This window comes from Arachis ipaensis, chromosome B4 (assembly GCF_059453495.1).
Source record: "Arachis ipaensis isolate K30076 ecotype BB chromosome B4, ASM5945349v1, whole genome shotgun sequence".
Taxonomy (NCBI): Eukaryota; Viridiplantae; Streptophyta; class Magnoliopsida; order Fabales; family Fabaceae; genus Arachis; species Arachis ipaensis.
The window spans coordinates 15732078-15753073 of NC_142439.1; the positions used below are offsets into that span (position 1 = coordinate 15732078).

Consider the following 20996-nt stretch of genomic DNA (forward strand, 5'->3'; position numbering starts at 1 on the left):
TTAAATTTTTTTATTGCAAATGACTAATTTATTTTTGAAAACTAAAAAAAAAATTCGAGATCAAATTTTGCTACCAATTTTTTTGTATACGTTTTAAATATTTATTCAAATGTTGGCACAAAAATTTAAATAAAATGGATAAGTCGTTTATAAAATTTGTAATTTTGTTGTCACTTGTAAAAAATATAATATTTATTGATTATTTTTCTTGTATTTTTAAAATCATTCAAGAACTGTTTTAACCATAATACTTTTTAAGGATCTTTTTGTCGGTGCCTGAATATTTTGAGTACCAAATTAATAATTAACTTTTCTTTCAAATAAATTTTCCATTTTATATTTTTAGTTTCTATATTTAAATTGATACTCCAAAATCTGAATTGATTATAATATGTCAAGAGGCTCAATAGCAGAAAAGAATTTCTAATGAAGTAATTATGCATATAAAAAATTATCTTATAATTGTATATATAAAGTTGTTAAAATCAAAAGTTTATATAAAAATAAAGTAGTAAATTAAAAGTATAAAACATGAATTCATAAAATAGATTAAATTATAAATCTATCTGTTTTAATAAAAATTATCAGAACTAATTAACTTAAATCATATATCACATGTCAAGAAAGTGTGAAATTTAACAATATTAAAATAATAACAAATTTCAATAAATTAAAAATTCTACTGATTTCTTTGTTAAAAGTTTAGATTGCACGAAGCCACTAGCGCGTGGTAAACCGCCTTAAGAAAAAATTATATATTTAATTCATAAATTTATCATCTTTCACGGTGGCAAGAGCAAAATATAAAAACCCCATTATATTGTGGCTGCTGGGGACCCCGGGGTATAGTGTATTTAGTGGGAGCGAAAAGGATCAAAACGATTCGTTTCGTCCAATCCTTTTCTTCGTTCTCTCTTTTCGTTTCTCCGTTCTATGCCTCCCTCTCCAATTAATTTTTTTTTTAAATATATTTGTTTATTTATTTACTGAAGAGCCAAAGAGAGAGAGAGAGGGCACAGAGCACCGAGCAGCCTCCACGAATCTAAAATCGCATTACGGCGCGTGATTCGCACTCGATGCTTTGAAGCCATTCTCCTAAACCCGCAATTTCCAACTTCCACAGGCCACCATTGCTCTCTTTCTCTCTGTGTATTGAATTTCAATCCACAAGAACGGTACAATAAACAACTAAACCTTGTTTATCCTTATGGAAAGTCAATTCCATTCATGCCACTAGGTCAAATTAAACAATATTTATTTGTTCTCATATTTTGAATTTGAATTTTCATTTTACTTTGTTCAAATTTTCAGGAGTTCGTGCTTTCCTTTGGTTCATGTGTTTGATATTGTTTTGCTTGATTGGTTTTACTCTGTGGATGTGTTTGTTGTGTGTTCTGTTTCTGGTTAATTTTTGGCACATTGAATTTAGGGTTTCATAATCTTTTTTGTTTTCCTGTTAGTGATTGTTTTGAATGGTGCAGAGGAATGTGTGATGCGTTCTATGGTGGGTCAGAGGTCTAGAGGAGAGTTTTGTAGCCGTGGAGGCTGCTTCTGTGGTTGAATCTGTTACTCATTCATGAGGTTTAGTCTACTCTCTGCCCTTGTGGATTTTTCTGATTGATGAATGTTGTGAAATTGAGTGACTGTATTCAATGGAGAATATGAATTTGTTTTGGTGTCAATAATGATATGAAAATCTTGAGGAAGAATTCATGGGTTTGATGGTTAAATTAATGCATCTTACAACTTGTATACACATTATCTCTTATTTTGTTTGAGTTGGTTGTAGAATGTGAACAAAGGGCTTCTTTTCATGCTCTCCTTTTAGTTTATTTGCTGCTTTAAGAGAGAGAATAGGTTTTGATTTCAGAAATGTTGTACATTAGAGGGGACACTCTGCAACTGGATGATGTTGCTGTGGTTAACTTGGATATTAGTGGATAATGTTGTACATTAGAAGGTTGATGATGCTGAATTGGATGTATAATGTGAAGGTGATTGCTGATTCATCTCATAGAAAAGAAATAGTGAATTTGGAGATTGTTTACACTCCGTCATTAAGGTTGCATTTGGTTAGTATCCATGGACAAATACAGGGACAGGATAGGACACAAATATGTTTGGTTGCACTAAGACAAAGACTAAGAGTGTCACGGTGGGATGCAGAATTACATTGTCTTGGTATCTCTGTCTTACTATCTTGTCCCATTCTGTTCCTTGTTCCAAACACATCTAAGTTACTTATGGCCTTAGGAAATGGCAGATAATGACCTTGTCATGGAACCCTCAAATATATCCACTATCCAGGGACCAAAGAAGACCAAAAACAAAAAAACAAAAAAAGAAGGCATAGTTGATTTTAAGTAGTAAATTAGGTGTTAGGCTTAAGGACTTTCTGGCAGTTTTAGGAACGAGGTAACAAATCATAAATTGTTGTAGCTAAGAATGGAGGGTGGATCTAATAGTGGGTAGTCTAGTAGCTAAAGATAGAGAGAAACCTGGAAATACCGTAGGAGAAAACTATTAAAAGTGGTGTAGAGCTTTTAAATCAATTTCTAAATGTAAAAATAAGACACAACATCATGCCAGCGCCTAATCTATGTAGCCAATCCAATCTTCTGGGACAAGGTTTATTATTCTTTTTTTTTTTATTGTGCGTCTTTCATAGTCCAGACATGATATTTTGGTTTTTCTTTGGAAAAAGAGCATGCTTGGGAACTTCCTAAATCAGCTTTTCTTCACCCTCGAAAAAGCTGTTTCTTTTTTTTTTTTTGGGGTAGGGTGGGTGTGGGGGTTGGGGAAGAAAACTTGTTTGGGTAAAATTTTAAAATAGATTATAATCAACTGCTTATAGCTGAGAAACAACTTTTGAAGTTTATGATGTTAAGTAGAAGTTCATTATTTCAGATATTTTAGGACTTTATTAAATTGACCTCAAGTATCAAATAATATATAAAACATCATTTTATACCCTCTCTAGTGATTTTATTATATAAAAGCAATTTTGTTTTCGTCGACAATCTAAACAAAACATATTGTCTTAAAATTACTTTTTAGCTAAGGTATCCAAACATAAATTAATTCTATATAATCAATTACATAAAAATGATTATACAGATAAATAATTTTGATTTTAGAGCTTTCCCAAACACACTGAAGTTTTGCAAATTTCAGCTCTGGATTTTTGAAATATTCCTGTTATCCTCTGATTGGAAAAAAGGACCATTTTATTTTTAAATCTTTAAACTCTATATATTATGTTTGAATGTCAATCCAAGATTAGGAGCTGGTTGTTTTGAATGCTCATTACTCAATCTTTTCTTCAAGTTGTTATTTCCGATGGAAAATCAATATTCATGCAGTCTTTGAGGGTGAGATGGTGGAGATAGATTTAAGTTTATCAATTACTATTTACTGGTTGATTTATCTCTCTCTTTTTTATTCTTTTGGGTAGGAACAAGGGAATCATCGGCAATGATAGTTATACTTTTGTTTTATCCGTATACTTTCTCAATAAATGAATTCAATATCTGAATCTTGGCTATAAACTATTTGTTGCTCTTCTTTCCAATGATTTCCTTAATTGCCTTTTACATTTTGTTTTCACTTTTATTTTGTCACAAAATAATGAGTTGTAAGTTTAGGCTCTATCTGTGCTTCACAGGAATATGGCTTTGCAGAAGTATGTTCCTCCTGGTAATGCACCTTCTGTGAATTTGAAACGTTTAACTATTTCCAAGAAGGTGCCTGAAAAAGCTCAGCTTAAGATGGCAAATCAGAATCGTGACATGGATGTGGATGTTGACCTTAGAGAAGTTTATTTTCTCATGATGCACTTCCTTTCTGCTGGGCCGTGCCATAAAACTTATATGCAGTTCAGGAATGAACTTCTTGAACATCAACTCTTACCTAGAAGGTATCATGCTTGGTATTCAAGGAGTGGGGCACCTAGTGCTGATGAAGATGATGATGGTCTATCATTCTCTTTAACTTACGATAAGTTGTTGGAGAGGTATTATGATATTTTCCTTTTTTTTCTTCAATTTTTTTATTTTTATTTTTTAGCCTCTTCTGACTCTCTAAACGAATTTGTCTTCACTGTTAGACTCTTCAAAATTCACCTACACTGGCCCATTTTAACATTCATGTTTTTCATCTTACTGTTAGTTGTATTGATATCTTATGGTAGATTACCTGTTTGCTATTCATTTATGCTGTAATTTTTGAACAAATAAGTATGTAATGATTTTTTTTTCAATTTTTTAAAATGTTAACTTTCTTTATGATCTTTGCAACACAGTTGACTTCATAATTACTTATTCTACAGGTATCCTCACATTGAAAAGGATCACTTAGTCAAGCTTTTGAAGCAATTGTTATTAAATACAGCCTCCCCATCTCTTCGCATGAGTAGTGGAAATGCTCCAAATGCAGCTGATGTTCCTACTCTTTTGGGGAAGGGTTCGTTTTCACTTCTGAGCTGTATGTGTCATTTATTTGTGTTTTTTTTTTTTGTTATTATTATTAACTTCAGCATTAACACTTCATTGTGCTGTGGAAATTCTCAAACTAATTAGTGAATTAACTGATTATACTTTTCTCTGTTACAGATGACAATGATAAAATAAATGAAGTCAAGCGGCCACCTCCTCACATGCGCTGGCCTCATATGAAAGCCAATCAGGTTCATGGGCTTAATTTGAGGGAAATTGGGGGTGGTTTTCCCAGACACCATCGTGCACCATCTATACGTGCTGCTTGCTATGCAATTGCAAAGCCTTCTACAATGGTACAGAAAATGCAAAATATCAAGAGGATAAGAGGACACCGTAATGCTGTCTATTGTGGTAGGTTATTCTTTGTAGTGCTAAATAATCTAGCTTATGTTTAGAATTTTTATGTAACTTTGTTGTCCCTGTACTTTTCCTGAAATAAGAATTTACCTTGTTTCTTTTTCGTTTCCTTTAAGGGTTACAGTAGAGTAGAGATACATAGTTGGAGAAGCCATATTATATATATTTAATGGGTAGCTGTCTTATTTAAAAGATGATAGAGGCAGAAATAGCTTACTGTCAGAAATGTCATATAGGAAAAAAAATGTCATAATTGATCCTTCTATTGTCTCTTTCTCCTCCTAAGGTATTATATAATATTAATACACATTGTATTATAGAGCAAGGGACAAAGCACAATTAGGGGTGAATAAAACACTTGAACATGCCAAAGACAATTAACCACAACGAAGACGGAAAGATATAATCCGGTAAAAGTGCTTTTTTGTGTTGGGGGGGGGGGGGAGAGTAAGGCTTGCTGAGCAAGCTACACAGTGAGGGTAGAAGAGTCTTTTACCTGCCAAGCTGTCAGACTAGTTAGGCAGATAAATGATTCTCTGCATGCAAGTCTATCATAATAATCTGTACGCATACTCTATTAAATGACAATCAATCCCTTGGAACTGCCAGATTAGAACAGCAAAAGGAAGCCATAATCACAATCCTACCTCATGGCAGTTAAGGGGCGGCTGCATCCTTAAAGGTGCCTTGTGCTCCAATCAGATGCTCCATAACACTGAAATTATCAGTTCCACTATTTTAGCCATCAATTGGTCTAAACTCTCTTGTGTATCATTTGAAGATTTCATACCGCTCTAGGCCTTACCATCTTCGTCCCCCTCACACCCCCCTTCCCCCTTTTTCTCTCCTCCTTTCTTGAATTATGCTAGTTGCTTATTGAACATGCGACTGAGTTTACTTTAACACATGCCACAGCTATATTAGATCGGTCAGGGAGATATGTCATCACGGGCTCAGATGATCGACTGGTAAAAATTTGGTCAATGGAAACTGCCTATTGTTTGGCCAGTTGCCGTGGACATGAGGTGCATTTGTTTTGTACAATAAATTTTATTTCTCCTGTTTGTCTAGATTTTCATTTGTTTGATATTCTTTGGCCTTTAGATTGAACTGTATGCTATGTTTGATAGGGTGATATCACTGACCTGGCTGTGAGTTCAAACAATGCTTTAGTTGCATCATCATCGAATGACTGTATCATTCGAGTTGTAAGCTCCATGTGACTTATTCAGTTGTATCATTTTGTTTTCCTTCTCCATTGTCCCTGTGCTTTCTGTATGCACTTTATGTTTGACTATTTTATTCTCATAGTGGCGCTTGCCAGATGGCTTACCAATATCAGTTTTGCGGGGACATACTGGAGCTGTTACTGCAATAGCATTTAGTCCAAGAACTGTGTACCATCTTTTATCGTAAGTTTGTTATAATAAAGAAAACAAAGAAGTTTGTAATATAGTCATATGCCTGTGATGTGGATGCTAATCATAAAATGCACAGTAAATTTGAGGTTACCAATCTAATTATGAGATACTTAAGTAGTCCCGTGGTACCATGAGACACACAATTGCCCATAGAGTTTAGCCATTTTGTTACCGTTTCTCTATTTTGATTTTGTCTGACTCTTGATGATTAATCCATCTTATCCATTTACTTTAGGCCCGGAATATAATAGTTTATAAACATTAGGGGGTTATCTTCAGTATAAATTTATCTTTTTATCGTGAATATAATAGTTTAGGGGAGATAATCTGTGTGAGTTGGATTTTAAAGGATCAATCTATTAAACGGTCCTGATTTCTTCCTATTGATGCTATTTTATCATGACATTGAAAATGTTATTTTCAACTTCAGCCTACAGATTTTTGTATGCATTTAATGGTCTGACCTGATTTGCTTTTGCATGTATTATCCTTACCTTAAGAATTGCAAGCTTTCTCTCCCAAGTTAATATTGTGTCTTGTATATTTTGCAGTTCCTCTGATGATGGAACTTGTAGGATATGGGATGCAAGGTACACTCAGTCAAGTCCAAGAATATATGTTCCGAGGCCTTCTGATTCTGTAATTGGTTAGTTGATTCTTTTGTGAATTGATTGAGTAATTTCTTTTTTGTGAGAAGAACTAACATGGAATACCTTATTCAGGGAGGAATGGTGTTTCGTCTTCTAGTACCTTGCCACATAGCCATCAGATCTTTTGCTGCGCCTTTAATGCTAATGGGACTGTCTTTGTCACTGGTAGCTCTGATAATCTTGCTAGGGTACATATCTCTTGATACATACATCATACATGTCTGAATATGAAAATATCTCTTATTTCCTCTATCATATATTTGAATGCCATAGTGTATAGGCTTTAATGGTCATCATATGCTAACAAAACAGCCTCAAAACTAAAATTTACTGTAGAAATAACTCGTTTTCCATTTATAAGAGTACCCAACTATCTCTGACATATTGTTAAGTGCTAGCATCTAAATGAGTGTTTAGCTTTGCATGTTAAGTAGCATTCAGAGAAGTTTACAATCAAGATGTTTAATGCTCACAGAGGCAGAGGAAGAGAAAGGAAGAAAAGAACCCATAGAAAAAAAAAAAGAGGAGGGGGGGGGGGGTGGCTTTAGGTTTCCTTTAATTAAACCAATCATGTATTTATTGAAATGGATTTTCAGCTTCACAATTTCTTATCTAACTTCAAGGTTTTACAGGTCTGGAATGCTTGTAAACCAAGTGTGGATGATACTGAACAGCCAAATCACGAGATAGATGTGTTATCTGGGCATGAAAATGATGTAAACTATGTGCAATTTAGGTTTGTATTGCTCCAGTATCTGATATACTGGTTGATAGATGAAATTTTTGCGTGCTTATGCCCTTTGCTTCATGTTTTGCAGTGGATGTGCAGTAGCATCTCGGTTTTCCACATCAGAAACTTGGAAAGAGGAAAATCTTCCCAAATTTAAGAATTCATGGTGGGTGGGTGTGTATATATATCTTCGGGAACTAGTGTTTTGAATGTTCTGACTCCTAGATTGGCCCTCTCCTCTCCTCTGCTTTCTTCCAGCTAAAAATGCCTTCTGCCCAGTTCTCGATGCTTTTGCCATCTAATAATCTAGTCGGCTTTTATTCCAGGTTGAATCATGACAATATTGTTACCTGCTCTCGTGATGGGAGTGCTATTATATGGATTCCCAAATCACGCAGGTCACATGTAAGATTCATCAAATGTAATTTCTTCTATGGTTGCTTTCTTTCTTTTTCCTCTTTTTATGAAAGAAAGTGAGAGTTGTGGCTACTTTGTTACCCAAATTACCAAAGATTAGTTGACTACATTCTAGCTTTTCAAATTTTTTCCATTTAGGGGAAAAGTGGTCGCTGGACTCGGGCATATCATCTGAGAGTTCCACCTCCACCTATGCCTCCTCAACCTCAGAGAGGTGGTCCTCGTCAGAGAACTCTACCCACTCCACGTGGTGTAAATATGATTGTTTGGAGCCTAGATAACCGCTTTGTCCTTGCAGCTATTATGGGTGAGTTCGTTTGTTTTTGTCTCTCCTGTAGTGCTCCCCTCTTTCCCTTCTCTCTTGGCTTTCCTTTTTCACCGTTTTTCTGCTTTTTATTTTGTCTCATTGTCATACCTTATTTAATGTTCATGTATAAGTTATTGTGGGAGATTTAGTTTTCTTGTAAGCAATTAACTGAAATAGGAATAAAAATCATATCTAAATTAGCAAAGAAAGTTATATGATAATGCAACTGCTATAAATAGTTTTTTTTTGCACACCACAATCATGCATGCATTGTGATCATGCAATCCTATTTCATCATTTGGTCGCGACTACTATATCTGACTGCTAAACCTTTTTGCAGATTGCAGAATATGTGTTTGGAATGCTTCTGATGGCAGCTTAGTACACTCGTTGACTGGACATACTGATTCTGTGAGTATTCACTTTCTTGGTTTTTGCTTTAAATACCATTTTTTCACTGTCAGAAGACATAGCAGTTGTGGTTTATAGGCTTGTTACGACAATTATATGCATGACATCTGATACTTATTGTTGTGTTTCTCCGTTTTTGTTTCAAAGTTTACAAGTTGATTTGATTATGTTTCAAACGGTTGACCTTTTTGTTTTGCAATTCACTAGATATCATTTTTTGCTTTATAATGATAAAGCACAGGGCTTTTTAAGAGAGAGAAGAGAAGTGAAAAAAAGAAAAAAAAAGGGGGGGGGGTCATGATCTGAGCTTTGGGATTACTTGTCCTCCTTTGAATTGCATTTCTTTGTTTCAAGTAATTTTGTTTTCTTTTACATCAGACAACAAAAAAGTGGATGGGTAGGTGTTACAATTGTGGTTGTGGGGAGAGAGAGGAGGGAGAGAGAGAGAGAGAGAGAGAGAGAGAGAGAGAGAGAGAGAGAGAGGGGGGGGGGGGACGTGGGTATTATTTTCTATAGTTGTCCCATTCAATTGGATTCATATGGTGTAACCATTAGCTAACTAGACTGCCTTTCATTTGTCTGCATGCTTTATTTTTCTGCAGTGCTGAAGGAAAAAAGTATGATAATATTGAATGCTTATTTTCTGCAGAATCTGTCTGATATGACATGCTTTGTTCTTTTCTGTGTGTAGACATATGTTCTGGATGTTCACCCATTTAATCCTCGGATAGCTATGAGTGCTGGATATGATGGAAGAACTATTGTGTGGGATGTGAGTCACCGGTTATTTTTTTATCTTGCAGATTTCTAGGCATTCTTATGTTGTTTATATGACTTCGATATTTCATGATTTTAGATATGGGAAGGCATGCCTATCCGGATATACGAGATGTCACATTTTAAGTTGGTAGATGGGAAGTTTTCTCCGTGAGTATAAGTGTGCCAGCTTAGAAATTTAGCTTGCAATAAATTCTCTAGACATATTTGGTGGTTTCAATAGTTTTCAAAAGTTATTCTCATGGTATAAACACCAATAATTTTTATTTTCAGCTATAGCCTTGTTTTGTTGGTATATGATGTTTTATTAATCCATTTGTACACTACCTGAATCAGTTTGTTTATGTTTTGTTGAATCATACATTTATTTTATAGGGATGGGACATCCATAATACTTTCAGATGATGTTGGTCAACTATATATATTAAGTACAGGTCAAGGTGAGTCCCAGAAAGATGCAAAATATGATCAGGTACATATATCTCTAACCCATTACATGCTTTCTGTCTCTTTGCTAATGTTTGGAACTAATATTCTTGGCCAATATTGACAGTTCTTTCTTGGTGATTATCGTCCTCTCATTCAAGACACCCATGGTAATGTACTTGACCAGGTTAGTTGATTGCTTAATTTTCTTTTTCATTATGAAGGCTGTATAACATCCCATTAACTTCTTATACCTCTGCTGCGACTGCTGTGTATCTTTATCTTTTTGAGTGAGGTTGTTGGTGAAGTTTTTTCTAGGAATTAATCCATGCATTTTTCTACTTATGCCAATTGAAAATTTATGTACCCAAATACTCCTTTCTATTTGCACTGACGCTAAACTACTACATTTTAATTTTTAATGCATTGGTAGGTTAGTTCGGTACTAACCAGCTGTCAACGCATTTAAAAACCTAAAACAGCGTAATGCAAGGTAAAAAGAGTATTTTGGTACATAATCGTTAACTTAGAGTAAGGTTTAATTTGTTTTAATAGTAGGAATATTAATATAAGAAAGCTCAAGGTTAAACTGTATTTGATTCACTCCTGAAAAATTAAATGATACATTTTATGATGGATCATCCACTGGCACCTGATATGATAAATTTAAGCAATTATGTTGTCGAAATCCTTAAGTGTTGATAAAATGACTCTCTCTAAAGTTATGATGCTTTTTCTGATTCATGTTTTATTTATGGTCGTATAAAGTCCGCATTTTCTTATCTGTAACTGGTATTAAATTTTGAATCAGGAAACTCAGATTGTACCCTATCGACGAAATCTGCAAGATTTGCTTTGTGATTCAGGTTAATTCTGCTTCCTGGGTCTGTCCATGATTTTATATATATATATATACTGTATTTCTTTTGTTTCTGTTTTCCTCGGTTATTCTTCTTATACATTGTTGTTATATGTTGTCAAATTTCCAGCAATGATTCCTTATCCAGAACCTTATCAGAGTGAATTTCAGCAAAGACGATTAGGAGCTTTAGGCCTTGAGTGGCGGCCATCATCGCTAAGGCTTGCTGTTGGTCCTGACTTCAGTTTGGACCCAGATTATCATATGCTTCCATTGGCAGACTTGGATCTGCTTACAGAACCCCTTCCGGAGTTTATAGATGCTATGGATTGGGCTCCAGAAATTGAAGTGTTTAGTGATGATGCAGATTCAGAATATAATGTCACTGAAGATTTCTCTTCTCGAGGCGAGCAAGAATGTTCAAGCTCCAATGGCTCTGGCGATACAGGGTGCAGCACGGACAACAGTGAAGGGGAGGATGCTCATATGGACTGTATCCGTAGATCAAAAAGAAAAAGACAGAAGACTGAAGTAAGTATACAGAGAATGTAAACAGCATGCTCCTAAGGACTTCTGTAACTAATTTGAATTATCCTGTTTTCTTTTCTACAGATCGAGATTATGACTTCTTCTGGGAGACGTGTGAAAAGGAGGAACTTGGATGAGGTTGATGGCAATAATTTAACTGGTAGTCGAAGCAGAAAGGGAAAAAGTGGCCAAAAAGCATCAAGGAAAACTTCTAAATCCAAATCTTCCAGACCTCAAAGAGCTGCTGCACGCAATGCTCTACACTTATTTTCTAAAATTACTGGTACACCAACAGATGGAGAAGATGATAGTTTGGTTGGTGATTTTTCAGATAGTGAATCAACACTGCAAGATTCTAACATGGACAGTGATGAATCTGATAGAGCTGCACAGAATGATCAACTGAAATCTTCAAAAGGAAAAGAAGTATCAACATATGAATCGGAGGACATGAAATCTCATGGGTTAACGGAGACTGATGCAGTTGCAGGGAACAGAAGGAGATTGGTTCTCAAGTTGCCAATTCGTGATTCATCGAAACATACTCATGGATTTGACAACCAAGCTGAGTTGGTTGGGTCGTCATCAAAATCTGCACAGGAAGCTCATAATTTTAATAAGAATAGTTGTATGGATGAAGGTTATTCTGGCAGTGGAAGTTACCATACAATTGAAGGATCACATCGGTTGAATATTGAAGTAGACCGTGTAGACTTGCTGGAGAAAATTAGATGGGGAGTGGTTAGGCCTCGTTCTTCCAAACCCCTGAGAGTGGGAGAAGCTGCAGCATCAAATGCAAATCCTGACTCTCTGAAGTTTAGTAATCATCTCATTGAAACAGAAAAAGAGGAGAAGGAATTTAGTCCATTGACCCCTCCTTCAGAAACCAAAAATGATGAAAATATGGTAGACAGTCTAGCAGATATCAATGACAATGGTGATTGTACTACTCATCCTTTTAACCCTTTTGAGAATGGTGAGAATGAGGAAGAGCTCACAACTACCAGAGATCACAGGAATAAAGAGGAATCACTAGTGTCAGCCCTGATTCCTGATAATACAGGTACTGCATTTGTTAGCAATAGTGGTGCTGAGCAACTGCCTGAACCAAATAGCAGTTTCCCTTCCGTATTAACAAAGTTAAGGTCAAAAAGAGGTTCAAGAGATCCTGAATGTTCATCCAAGCATGGAACAAAATCTCCAGTGCTAAAGAATAGTGCATGTAGCAATCATGCCAGCAATGAACAGTGTATGATTGTTACTGAGAATGATGACAACAGCAAGGTAGTAATACCCAATCAGGGAGAAAATGGATCACAAGAAATAGATGCTCAAGGTACACAACATTGTACTTCAAATGGTCCACTAGAGCCACATCCCCGAAGAGATAAAATGTTCAAAGCCGTTTACAAAAGATCAAGATCAAATAGGGCATCTAATAATTCATCTAATGGTGGTGCTTTAGGAGAATCCACTTCTAATGGAAGCAATAGTAATTTCAATACATCAGTGGGTTTCAGTAATGGCACAAATAAGGATGTTCGTGACAATGGATCAATAGAGCTGGAGCCAATCACATCTGACCCAAATGACAAGGGGAATCATCTCAAAGTGGAAAATGGGCATGAAGATGGTGTTGGTAGAAGTCAACATAACATGCAGACCAATGGAGTAAAGTTTACAGAAGAAGAAAGAGGTTCTAGTTCAAAATCGACCGTTGGTATAAGGTCCACCAGGAGCCGGAGATCTAGTTACAATATTCATGAAACTCATGAAACTAGTCCTGTAAATAGAAAAAAATCACTACAATCAGCTAATAAAGGATCGTGGTTGCTGTTATCAACTCAGGAAGAAGGTTGTAGATTTATTCCACAACAGGGAGATGAGGTTGTATATTTGAGGCAGGTTAGTCATAACATTACCTATTACATTTTATAGTTTTGCGTGTGTGGTTTATTTTATTTTATCTTTTTATTGGTTTATCTTAGGTTTATGGTTTAAGTATTATTGCTTTTATAGGTGTAATATCTTTCTTAAGAAATATCATCAACGAGATGGATGATGGTTTTTCTAGGTGTTATATTAGTTTTGTATGTCTCTTACAATATGTTTTCCTTCGAAAATATCCATTTTTCAGGGGCACCAGGAATACATAGCTAATTATAGTCGCAAAAAGGAAGCAGGACCTTGGATGTCGATTAAGGAAAATATAAGAGCTGTAGAATATTGTATAGTTCAAAGCCTTGACTATGCTCATGATTCGGGTTCTGGTGATGGATGCTGCAAAATGATCCTTCAGTTTGTTGATCCTGATTCTAGTGTTTTCGGCAAATCTTTTAAATTGAATTTACCAGATGTGACTGGCTTCCCAGATTTTCTGGTTGAAAGAACCAGGTTTGATGCTGCTATGCAAAGAAATTGGACGCGCAGGGATAAATGCAGGGTTTGGTGGAAAGATGACAGCGAGTCCGATGGAAGTTGGTGGGAAGGTCGAATTATGTGTGAAAAAGCCAAATCTTCTGAATTTCCAGACAGTCCATGGGAGAGATATACTATTCGGTACAAGAATGATCTTACAGAAACACATTTACACAGTCCTTGGGAGCTTTTTGATGCTGATACTCAATGGGAACAGCCTCATATTGATGATGAAGTAAGAAACAAGCTGTTAACTGCACTCACCAAATTACAGGAGTCGGGAAATAAAGTTCAGGTATCATCTTAAAAATCCCTGCCATTTTTGACTTTTGTCTTTGCAGGCAAAAACAATGTACATACTTACCTTTTGTCACCAATATCCAGGATCGTTATGGAGTTCATGAATTGCAGAAAATTTCATCCAAGTTAAAATTTTTGAACAGGTATTCGATCTATAGCCTTTTTGAAGTTGCACTATGTAATGTGTATCACTATCAACATTTACTTGAAGATTTCTTGTAAATTTGCAGATTCCCTGTTCCACTGTCTCTTGATTTGATAGAGTCAAGGTTAGAGAACAATTATTACCGAAGATTGGAGGCACTGAAACATGATGTGACAATTCTGCTTTCAAATGCAGCTGCATATTTTGAAAAAGATGCGGGGATGTCAACAAAAATCAAACGCCTTTCAGAATGGTTCACGAAAACATTTTTATCTTTATAGCTCTTAGCTTCTTTCTAGGCACATAGCGCAATTTTAAGGCCAAAGGGGCCTTAACTATTTAATTTTTTAGGCTAAATTTTTTGTAGATATTTTCCCCCCCGTTTGTTCTCCATTTGGATTAGTTTCTTTATTGTTTAATGAACTTGCTGCTGAGTTTAGTGATAGGAAAGAATATCGGGATATAGTAGCATTTTGCTGTGGAAAATTTCTGCAGCTACATTCAACATTGTATAGAGATACTCATTTGATAGCAAATGCAAAGTTCACATTCAGATTCTAATCCTGCTGTCTGATTGAGCTAATTACTAACCCTGCTTCTCTTTTGATAATTTTGACTTCTAAAATGGCATGTATTCAACTTCGAGGAATGTGCATTTGTCATTTGAACACTAATTGAAAATTAAAATCACAAATTGATTAAATATTTTTATTTAATAAATAGTTTCTAATTCAAATATTTTATTGTTTATTGTGTTAACTTTCCTTGGAGGGTAGTAATTAGTAAATATTGCATTGAAATGAAAGAATGATAGGTATATTGAACCAAAGATATTTAAAAAAAGTGATAAGATTTCTTATACAAAAAAAGAGAGCTTAAAATTAAGAGAAAAGGACAAATAGGTCTCTGATCTTCTGTCCCGCGGACATTTTCGTCCCTGACCATTAAAAAATACTTTTAAATCCCTGACCTTCACAAAATTTGAACGGATCAGTCCCTCCGTCCAAATGCCTCCGTCAGGGACTGATCCGTCCAAGTTTTGTGAAGGTCAGGGACTTAAAAGTATTTTTCAATGGTCAGGGACGAAAATGTCCGCGGGACAAAAGGTCAGGACCTATTTGTCCTTTTCTCTAAAATTAAAGATAAAGCAATGTAAGACAAACACTTATATAGCTGTCAGATAAAATTCATGATCTAACTTCAAGTTGAATTATTTATGGTAATATTAAGAGGTAAAAATGAAAAAAAGAATGTTAATTATGTCGCTAGAAGTCCAACAACGGCATAAAAAACTTTTTGAGAAGTCCCTAACCCAAAGGTAGTTGTTGGTTGACTTCTGGTTGTATAATTGTCATTTCCTAAAAAATATAGTCTAATCTATTTGAACTCTTCATAAAACGTCACCAGTGTAACTCTAAACAACTGTTATAGCAACTTTTCATTCCAGTTCAATTACCCACATCTCACATTTGGTATAAAAAACATCAAGCTCATGTGAATAAAAGTTCAATTTAATAAAGCATAAATTCAGATTCCTTCTCGGCAAACATGATAATAATGGAATTTTGGTTCTAAAGTTGAGTGTTTAACCAAGAAAATTCACTCTCTCTTGGATGACAAAATAAATTGGATCTTTCTAACATAAAACCCTGAATAGAGCCACCATCAGTCTCTCCATCGGTATCCACAGTTTGGATTACAGCAAACAAAGAAAAGCGTCATTCCTTCTTCCCCTCGGGCTGTTGCCTGCATACATTTAAACAAACAGCCATCAATAATTGAAATACAAGAGTTTCTTGACATGGAGCTCTGTGTTTATCCAAATTCATAGCATATCGAAAGCATACACCAAAACATCTTTCACCAACACAACATAACTGCATGATTTTTGTGGGCAACTATGAATGCTTTTAGAGTTTATGATTTAGGTATACATGGACAAACTCATTGAGCTGCCTGCCTGTCTTCTGTTTAGTTAAGAACTAACTTCGCACTTTTGAACAAGTTATATCAAAAGCAAATACACTTCCTATGTAGCAGGAAGAAATCCCCTATCATATAAAGTTAGACCAAAATATCAAGCACCACATTTGAGCAAAAATCTCCCCTATGTTGATCTATATGATGAATACATCTCCCTCATTTTCTAGCAATGTTCTCAAGTCTGTAACTCTAAACAGTTCAGAGTCTGATTTGATCACTTAAGCAGCACAGAACAATGAAGCTTTGCATCTTTACACTTCTACACATATTCTATAATCAAGAGCCTTTTACGCTCGAGTTTATGTTTGAGGCGTTTTTGGTCACAGGTTTTCCTTCAAAGTAAAAGACTTGGTTTTATTGCTCTCCTGTGATTCAAACTTCTGGATTGGGAGGGAGAGAGTCGAAAGCTAAGGCCATCTGGTCAGTATATGCAAAGTAAACTCATGAATCTCATTAAGACTATATGACTACCTTCCATCATTCTGGGCATTGGTGCATGCACTAAACAAGGGATATCCCTTAACTGTAGAACTTACTATTGCAAGAAAATCAAGACATATTTGGCAGACATTATTGTTGCCATGGAACACCTTTTCTACCCTCTAAATATCTCAATAAAAATAAAATGCAATTCTTCAGTGCTATAATCAACAGTTTACCTGGAAGAAAACGGCTTCTCCATGGTTGCACTGAACACATCTAACTGCCTTGGTGCGAGGTAGAGTTGGATCTGCAGCCACATCCTGCAACACCTGAGTTCGCTCTCCCACAGAATGGTGCACCTCATTTCTGTACACACAGTTGTTATCAGCAACCTCCTGAACAAACCAGTCAAACAAGCAGTTCCCAATTAACTTTCAGACATCAGAACAAGAAAACAATGGCTCCATAACCAACAACACAAAGGCCAGAAGCAACAAATTGTCACACCAAAAGTGCATGAAAAACGCATGCACCCACCACTTCCAGTTCAGATAATTCTAAGCTTCAAATCCCAAATTATTTGCTTTTTATCAATGATTCGATGAAACAAATAAACAAGATTAATGTTTTGCTCCAAAAAACGAAAGAAGAAGTCTTTTTAACCAATGATTTGGCAAAAGTAAACAAACAAGTTTATTTATTTTTATTTATTTATTTATTTATTTTTGCTGTGTGGTAAAATGTTAGTAGCATACTTAAATGGAATCTATCCTGAAGGAGAAGCGTACGAAAGAGAAAACAGAAGAAGAGAACCTGGTGATCGCAATTACGGCATGCATAAAGAAGAATCTTCTGCTCCCTGTCTTCCTTAGGGTACAGAATGTTGTTGCTGATACCAAATCCCAAATCCAATTTTGATCAGTTATTCATTGTAAGCATTTTATCAAACAATACGAGTGCATGAATCAGCTTATTCTGAATTCAAAGAATTTCACAATCAAAATTAGACAGAAAACGATTTTATCTTCAAAAAGATAATTGGGTAGCAACCATTCGCGGCAAAATTTCATGGTACTCATGTTTGCAAGGCTCTAACAAGCAACAAGATTCACAGCTTCGAAGCTTTGATTCTGCGTCTTTTTGCGCGGGCTCTCGTTTCTTGTTTCTTGTTTCTTCTTCCTACTGCCACTACTTCAGCTCAGTAAATTTATTTATTTATTATATAGAGAGCGCAATGATTTACAAGTCCTAATTTCCTTTCTAATTATTCTCTTATTAAAAATTCAAATATTATAACATAAAAATCTAGAACTAACTTTATTTAAAAATTGGAGAATAAATGGGGATTTTGTATAATTTTTCTTACTCCTTATATAAATGTAAAATATGAAATTAAAGAATATAATATAGTTAGAGTTTAATTTTAATGTAGCAAAAATCATTCACGGGGTCCATGAAAATAACAATTCCGCTACACATTCAAGTCTTTTTGGCAATTAAGTTCAATTAAAATGGTCCAAATCTAACAAAATCCACTCACACAACATGAGCGTTCTTCTTTTTCTTCGTGTTTTTTTCCGTATTTTTTTACGCCTTCGTCTCCTTCTTTTTATTGGTGCAATTTGAGTTTTTTTTTCTCTTCTTATCTTCCTCATTTGGTATTGTTTTCTTTGTTTGATTTTTTTTTATTTTATTCCTCTTAAAAATATAAAACAAGAAGAATTATGAAAAAATAAAAAATAAATAAAAAAAGAAGAAGAAGAAAAAGATGTAGAGAAAAGATTTTGAATTATGCAAAATTTATCAGAACAAAAAACACTAAAATTTTTTAACAATAACACGTAAAAATTTTCTAAGTTTTAACACTAAAATTTTACTACGAAAATACAAAAAGTATATTTTTTAATGTTGTATTTTTTTTCTTCTTTTTATTTTTTTTCTTTTTGTCTTTTTTACCAACTATATGTACATAAACAATAAACTATTTTTATAAAGTACATGTTCAAATTACTTTGTTACAATCAACTATTCTTATAATGTACACATAGCACTTTTTATATTACTTTGGTAAAATTTTCAATCACAAATGAAAAAAAGCTTATACAAATATTGTTACTTAAATAAAAATAAATAAACTAAAATAACTCCACGTTTTCTTCTAAAATTACGTTAAAGTTTTGAGTCTTGTAAATAGATGGAAATAGAAACACAGTTTTGCTCTGATATCAGTTCACTAAACATGAGCTACATAGCCAAGTTCCACAATGGCTTGGCATTATAAAAAACTACATGAGTACAAAAGCTATAATTGAAATGATTTTTTGGTTAGCAATCACTCTAAACACCTCTCAAATTTTATCTTCAATCCAATATGGAACTTGAATTGAGCAGCCTCAGTCTCTCCATCGGTGACCGCAATTCGGGTTGCAGCAAACGAAAAAAAGACACATTTCTTCTTCACCTCTGGCTGTTCCCTGCAAACATTACAAATTCAAAACTATACATAATCAAAAACTAATCAAAATTTATTTGAAACAGCAGCAAAGAAATGAGCAATATTTCTTCACTATGATCTTAAAATAGGAAGTTCAAACACTTCAGATTCAAAGGTTTACATCAAACGTTTCTTCACCCACATAATATAAATGAAGAAAATCCTAAATTATTTCTTAATCTAAGAATTCCAAAAAAACAGAACAATTGATCAAGTACTGCATTTTAGCAAATACTATGATCCCATATACACAAAAACATAAAATTACCAAAATTGTCCGGACTTCAAAACATAATCAGTACATTATAGAATCAAGTTTAAGCTAGAAACATTCCTGTTTAAGCAAAAGCATTCACAAGCTTTCCGTAGATAAATTTTGTTTTTCATTCACACTGAGTAGGTGGTAGAAGTTGAAATCCAATACTAACTAGTCAAGATTTTAATTTATCCACAAAATAAGTCATGACTTTCAACGAGTCAAAATGACTCTACTTCCTATCATTCCATGAACACACAAAACAGACCAAAATTCCTAAATTGCAAAATCAGAATCCAACTTATGAGATAGAAAATCATTGGAAATTTGGAATTGCCCTTACATTGGAGTGGAACACCCTCTTCTCTCTTTTCCTCAAACATTTAATATCAAATAAAATAACAAGAAAAGCAATTCTTCAATGCCATTGAGTTGGAATTTACCTGAAAGAACACAGCTTCTCCATGGTTGCATTGACTGCAGCGAGCCGCCTTGGTGCGTGGAAGAGTTGGGTCTGCAGCTAGATTCTCAGTAGCCTGAGTATTCTCTGCTGTAGAATGATGTATCTTTGTTCTGTACACAATGTTGCTATCAGCAATCTCCTGAAAAATAAATCAAATTAAAAATAAAAGGGGTAAGCACATACTAAGTAAGTTACAAACTCCAGGACTGAAAAATTGGTCACCCAACATTCCAAATCAAAGACAACCAAGCCAAAATCTTTATATTAATGATTCTGTAAAAAAATAAAACAAAAAAAAAGAGTAAAAGTTCCTTTATAAATAATTTTGTTAAAAATGTGAACTTTCTGGGAACTAAAAACTAGGTTGATTGGAATCAATGGATTTAGTACGGGAAAAGGGTTCACCTCGTGATCGCAATTGCGGCACGCGTACATGAGAATCTTTAACTCCTTGTCTTCCTTAGGGTACAGAATGTTATTGCTGAAAACGGAACCGAAACCCACCCCATTTTATAATTAACTGTTAATAAGAACAAGCATATGAACACATGAATGAGTGAAACATGGGAAAAGGGGGCACAAACCATTTGGTGCAAAACTTCATGCCACCCATCTTGCCATTGAATCGAGAAGAAGAAGAAGAAGACATGGTGATGATGCTGACTGCTGCTGAGTCTCACTCTCTGCTCTTTTTCGCGGGCTCTTGTTAAATTTGTGTGCTGCTGCCCTTTGCTCTATTTATGGAAGAGGTGGAGAAATAAAATTATTTTTTTGTTGGGAAATTAAGGTGTGTTTGGATTGTTTTTTTATTTAATTAGAAAACATAATATTTGTTTAAACGGAAAATATAAAAAATATTTTTTAATAATAATTTATTAAAATCAATTATAAAGTAAAATAATATTTTATTTTTAAAAATATTATAAAAGTGATTTTTTAAATTAATCATATGGACTTGAAAAATATTAGTTCATTTGAACATTTATAATTTTGGGTTAATTATACTAACTTTTCCTAATGTTTGACATAATATATAACAATAACATTCTTTTAATTATATCACTCTAAAGTTTAAATAAGAGATAGTGTTATTGTTCTTTGCTTAATACAAATGTAGTAAGCGGAGAGAGAGAGA

At 34.5% G+C, this 20996-nt stretch overlaps 3 protein-coding genes across 4 annotated transcripts; 1 reads left to right on the forward strand and 2 right to left on the reverse strand.

Moving 5' to 3' along the window:
• The first annotated feature begins 788 nt into the window (after nucleotides 1-788).
• On the forward strand, nucleotides 789-14803 carry LOC107638995 (WD40/YVTN repeat and Bromo-WDR9-I-like domain-containing protein). Of its 2 annotated transcripts, none has more exons than XM_016342398.3 (25): nucleotides 789-1175; nucleotides 1482-1581; nucleotides 3665-4012; nucleotides 4328-4482; nucleotides 4611-4847; nucleotides 5769-5878; nucleotides 5984-6061; nucleotides 6165-6265; nucleotides 6826-6920; nucleotides 6997-7112; nucleotides 7557-7660; nucleotides 7743-7820; nucleotides 7981-8059; nucleotides 8210-8378; nucleotides 8719-8789; nucleotides 9481-9561; nucleotides 9646-9716; nucleotides 9942-10038; nucleotides 10120-10179; nucleotides 10804-10858; nucleotides 10982-11382; nucleotides 11464-13284; nucleotides 13517-14092; nucleotides 14182-14240; nucleotides 14328-14803. In XM_016342398.3, exons 2-25 carry the CDS (start codon nucleotides 1577-1579, stop codon nucleotides 14521-14523), a joined length of 5163 nt encoding a protein of 1720 aa, XP_016197884.1. In that variant the 5' UTR covers nucleotides 789-1175; nucleotides 1482-1576; the 3' UTR covers nucleotides 14524-14803. The 2 variants fall into 2 exon arrangements, with proteins under 2 accessions (XP_016197884.1, XP_020976519.1); XM_021120860.2 differs by having other exon boundaries at nucleotides 4328-4461.
• A 932-nt stretch (nucleotides 14804-15735) lies between these two features.
• On the reverse strand, nucleotides 15736-17851 carry LOC107638997 (DNA-directed RNA polymerases II, IV and V subunit 9A). The gene is made up of 4 exons (XM_021120864.2): nucleotides 17699-17851; nucleotides 17462-17537; nucleotides 16885-17043; nucleotides 15736-15988 (listed from the first exon to the last, which is right to left on the reverse strand). The coding sequence occupies exons 1-4, from the start codon at nucleotides 17725-17727 to the stop codon at nucleotides 15908-15910; spliced, it is 345 nt and encodes a 114-aa protein (XP_020976523.1). The 5' UTR covers nucleotides 17728-17851; the 3' UTR covers nucleotides 15736-15907.
• A 948-nt stretch (nucleotides 17852-18799) lies between these two features.
• LOC107638996 (DNA-directed RNA polymerases II, IV and V subunit 9A) lies at nucleotides 18800-20569 on the reverse strand. Its single transcript, XM_016342399.3, has 4 exons — nucleotides 20446-20569; nucleotides 20267-20342; nucleotides 19842-20000; nucleotides 18800-19122 (listed from the first exon to the last, which is right to left on the reverse strand). The coding sequence occupies exons 1-4, from the start codon at nucleotides 20508-20510 to the stop codon at nucleotides 19042-19044; spliced, it is 381 nt and encodes a 126-aa protein (XP_016197885.1). The 5' UTR covers nucleotides 20511-20569; the 3' UTR covers nucleotides 18800-19041.
• Nucleotides 20570-20996: the final 427 nt, after the last annotated feature.

Coding starts and splice junctions, on each gene's coding strand:
- LOC107638995 (XM_016342398.3), top strand. Junction 8,379..8,718: donor TGTCCTTGCAGCTATTATGG/GTGAGTTCGTTT, acceptor ACCTTTTTGCAG/ATTGCAGAATATGTGTTTGG. Junction 9,717..9,941: donor GTAGATGGGAAGTTTTCTCC/GTGAGTATAAGT, acceptor TTTATTTTATAG/GGATGGGACATCCATAATAC.
- LOC107638997 (XM_021120864.2), bottom strand. CDS start 17,727: ATGAGTACCATGAAATTTTGCCGCGAATG. Junction 17,538..17,698: donor ATGAAATTTTGCCGCGAATG/GTTGCTACCCAA, acceptor ATTTGGTATCAG/CAACAACATTCTGTACCCTA. Junction 17,044..17,461: donor GCCGTAATTGCGATCACCAG/GTTCTCTTCTTC, acceptor TGGTTTGTTCAG/GAGGTTGCTGATAACAACTG.
- LOC107638996 (XM_016342399.3), bottom strand. CDS start 20,510: ATGTCTTCTTCTTCTTCTTCTCGATTCAATGGCAAGATGGGTGGCATG. Junction 20,343..20,445: donor ATGAAGTTTTGCACCAAATG/GTTTGTGCCCCC, acceptor TTCCGTTTTCAG/CAATAACATTCTGTACCCTA. Junction 19,123..19,841: donor GAGAAGCTGTGTTCTTTCAG/GTAAATTCCAAC, acceptor TAATGTTTGCAG/GGAACAGCCAGAGGTGAAGA.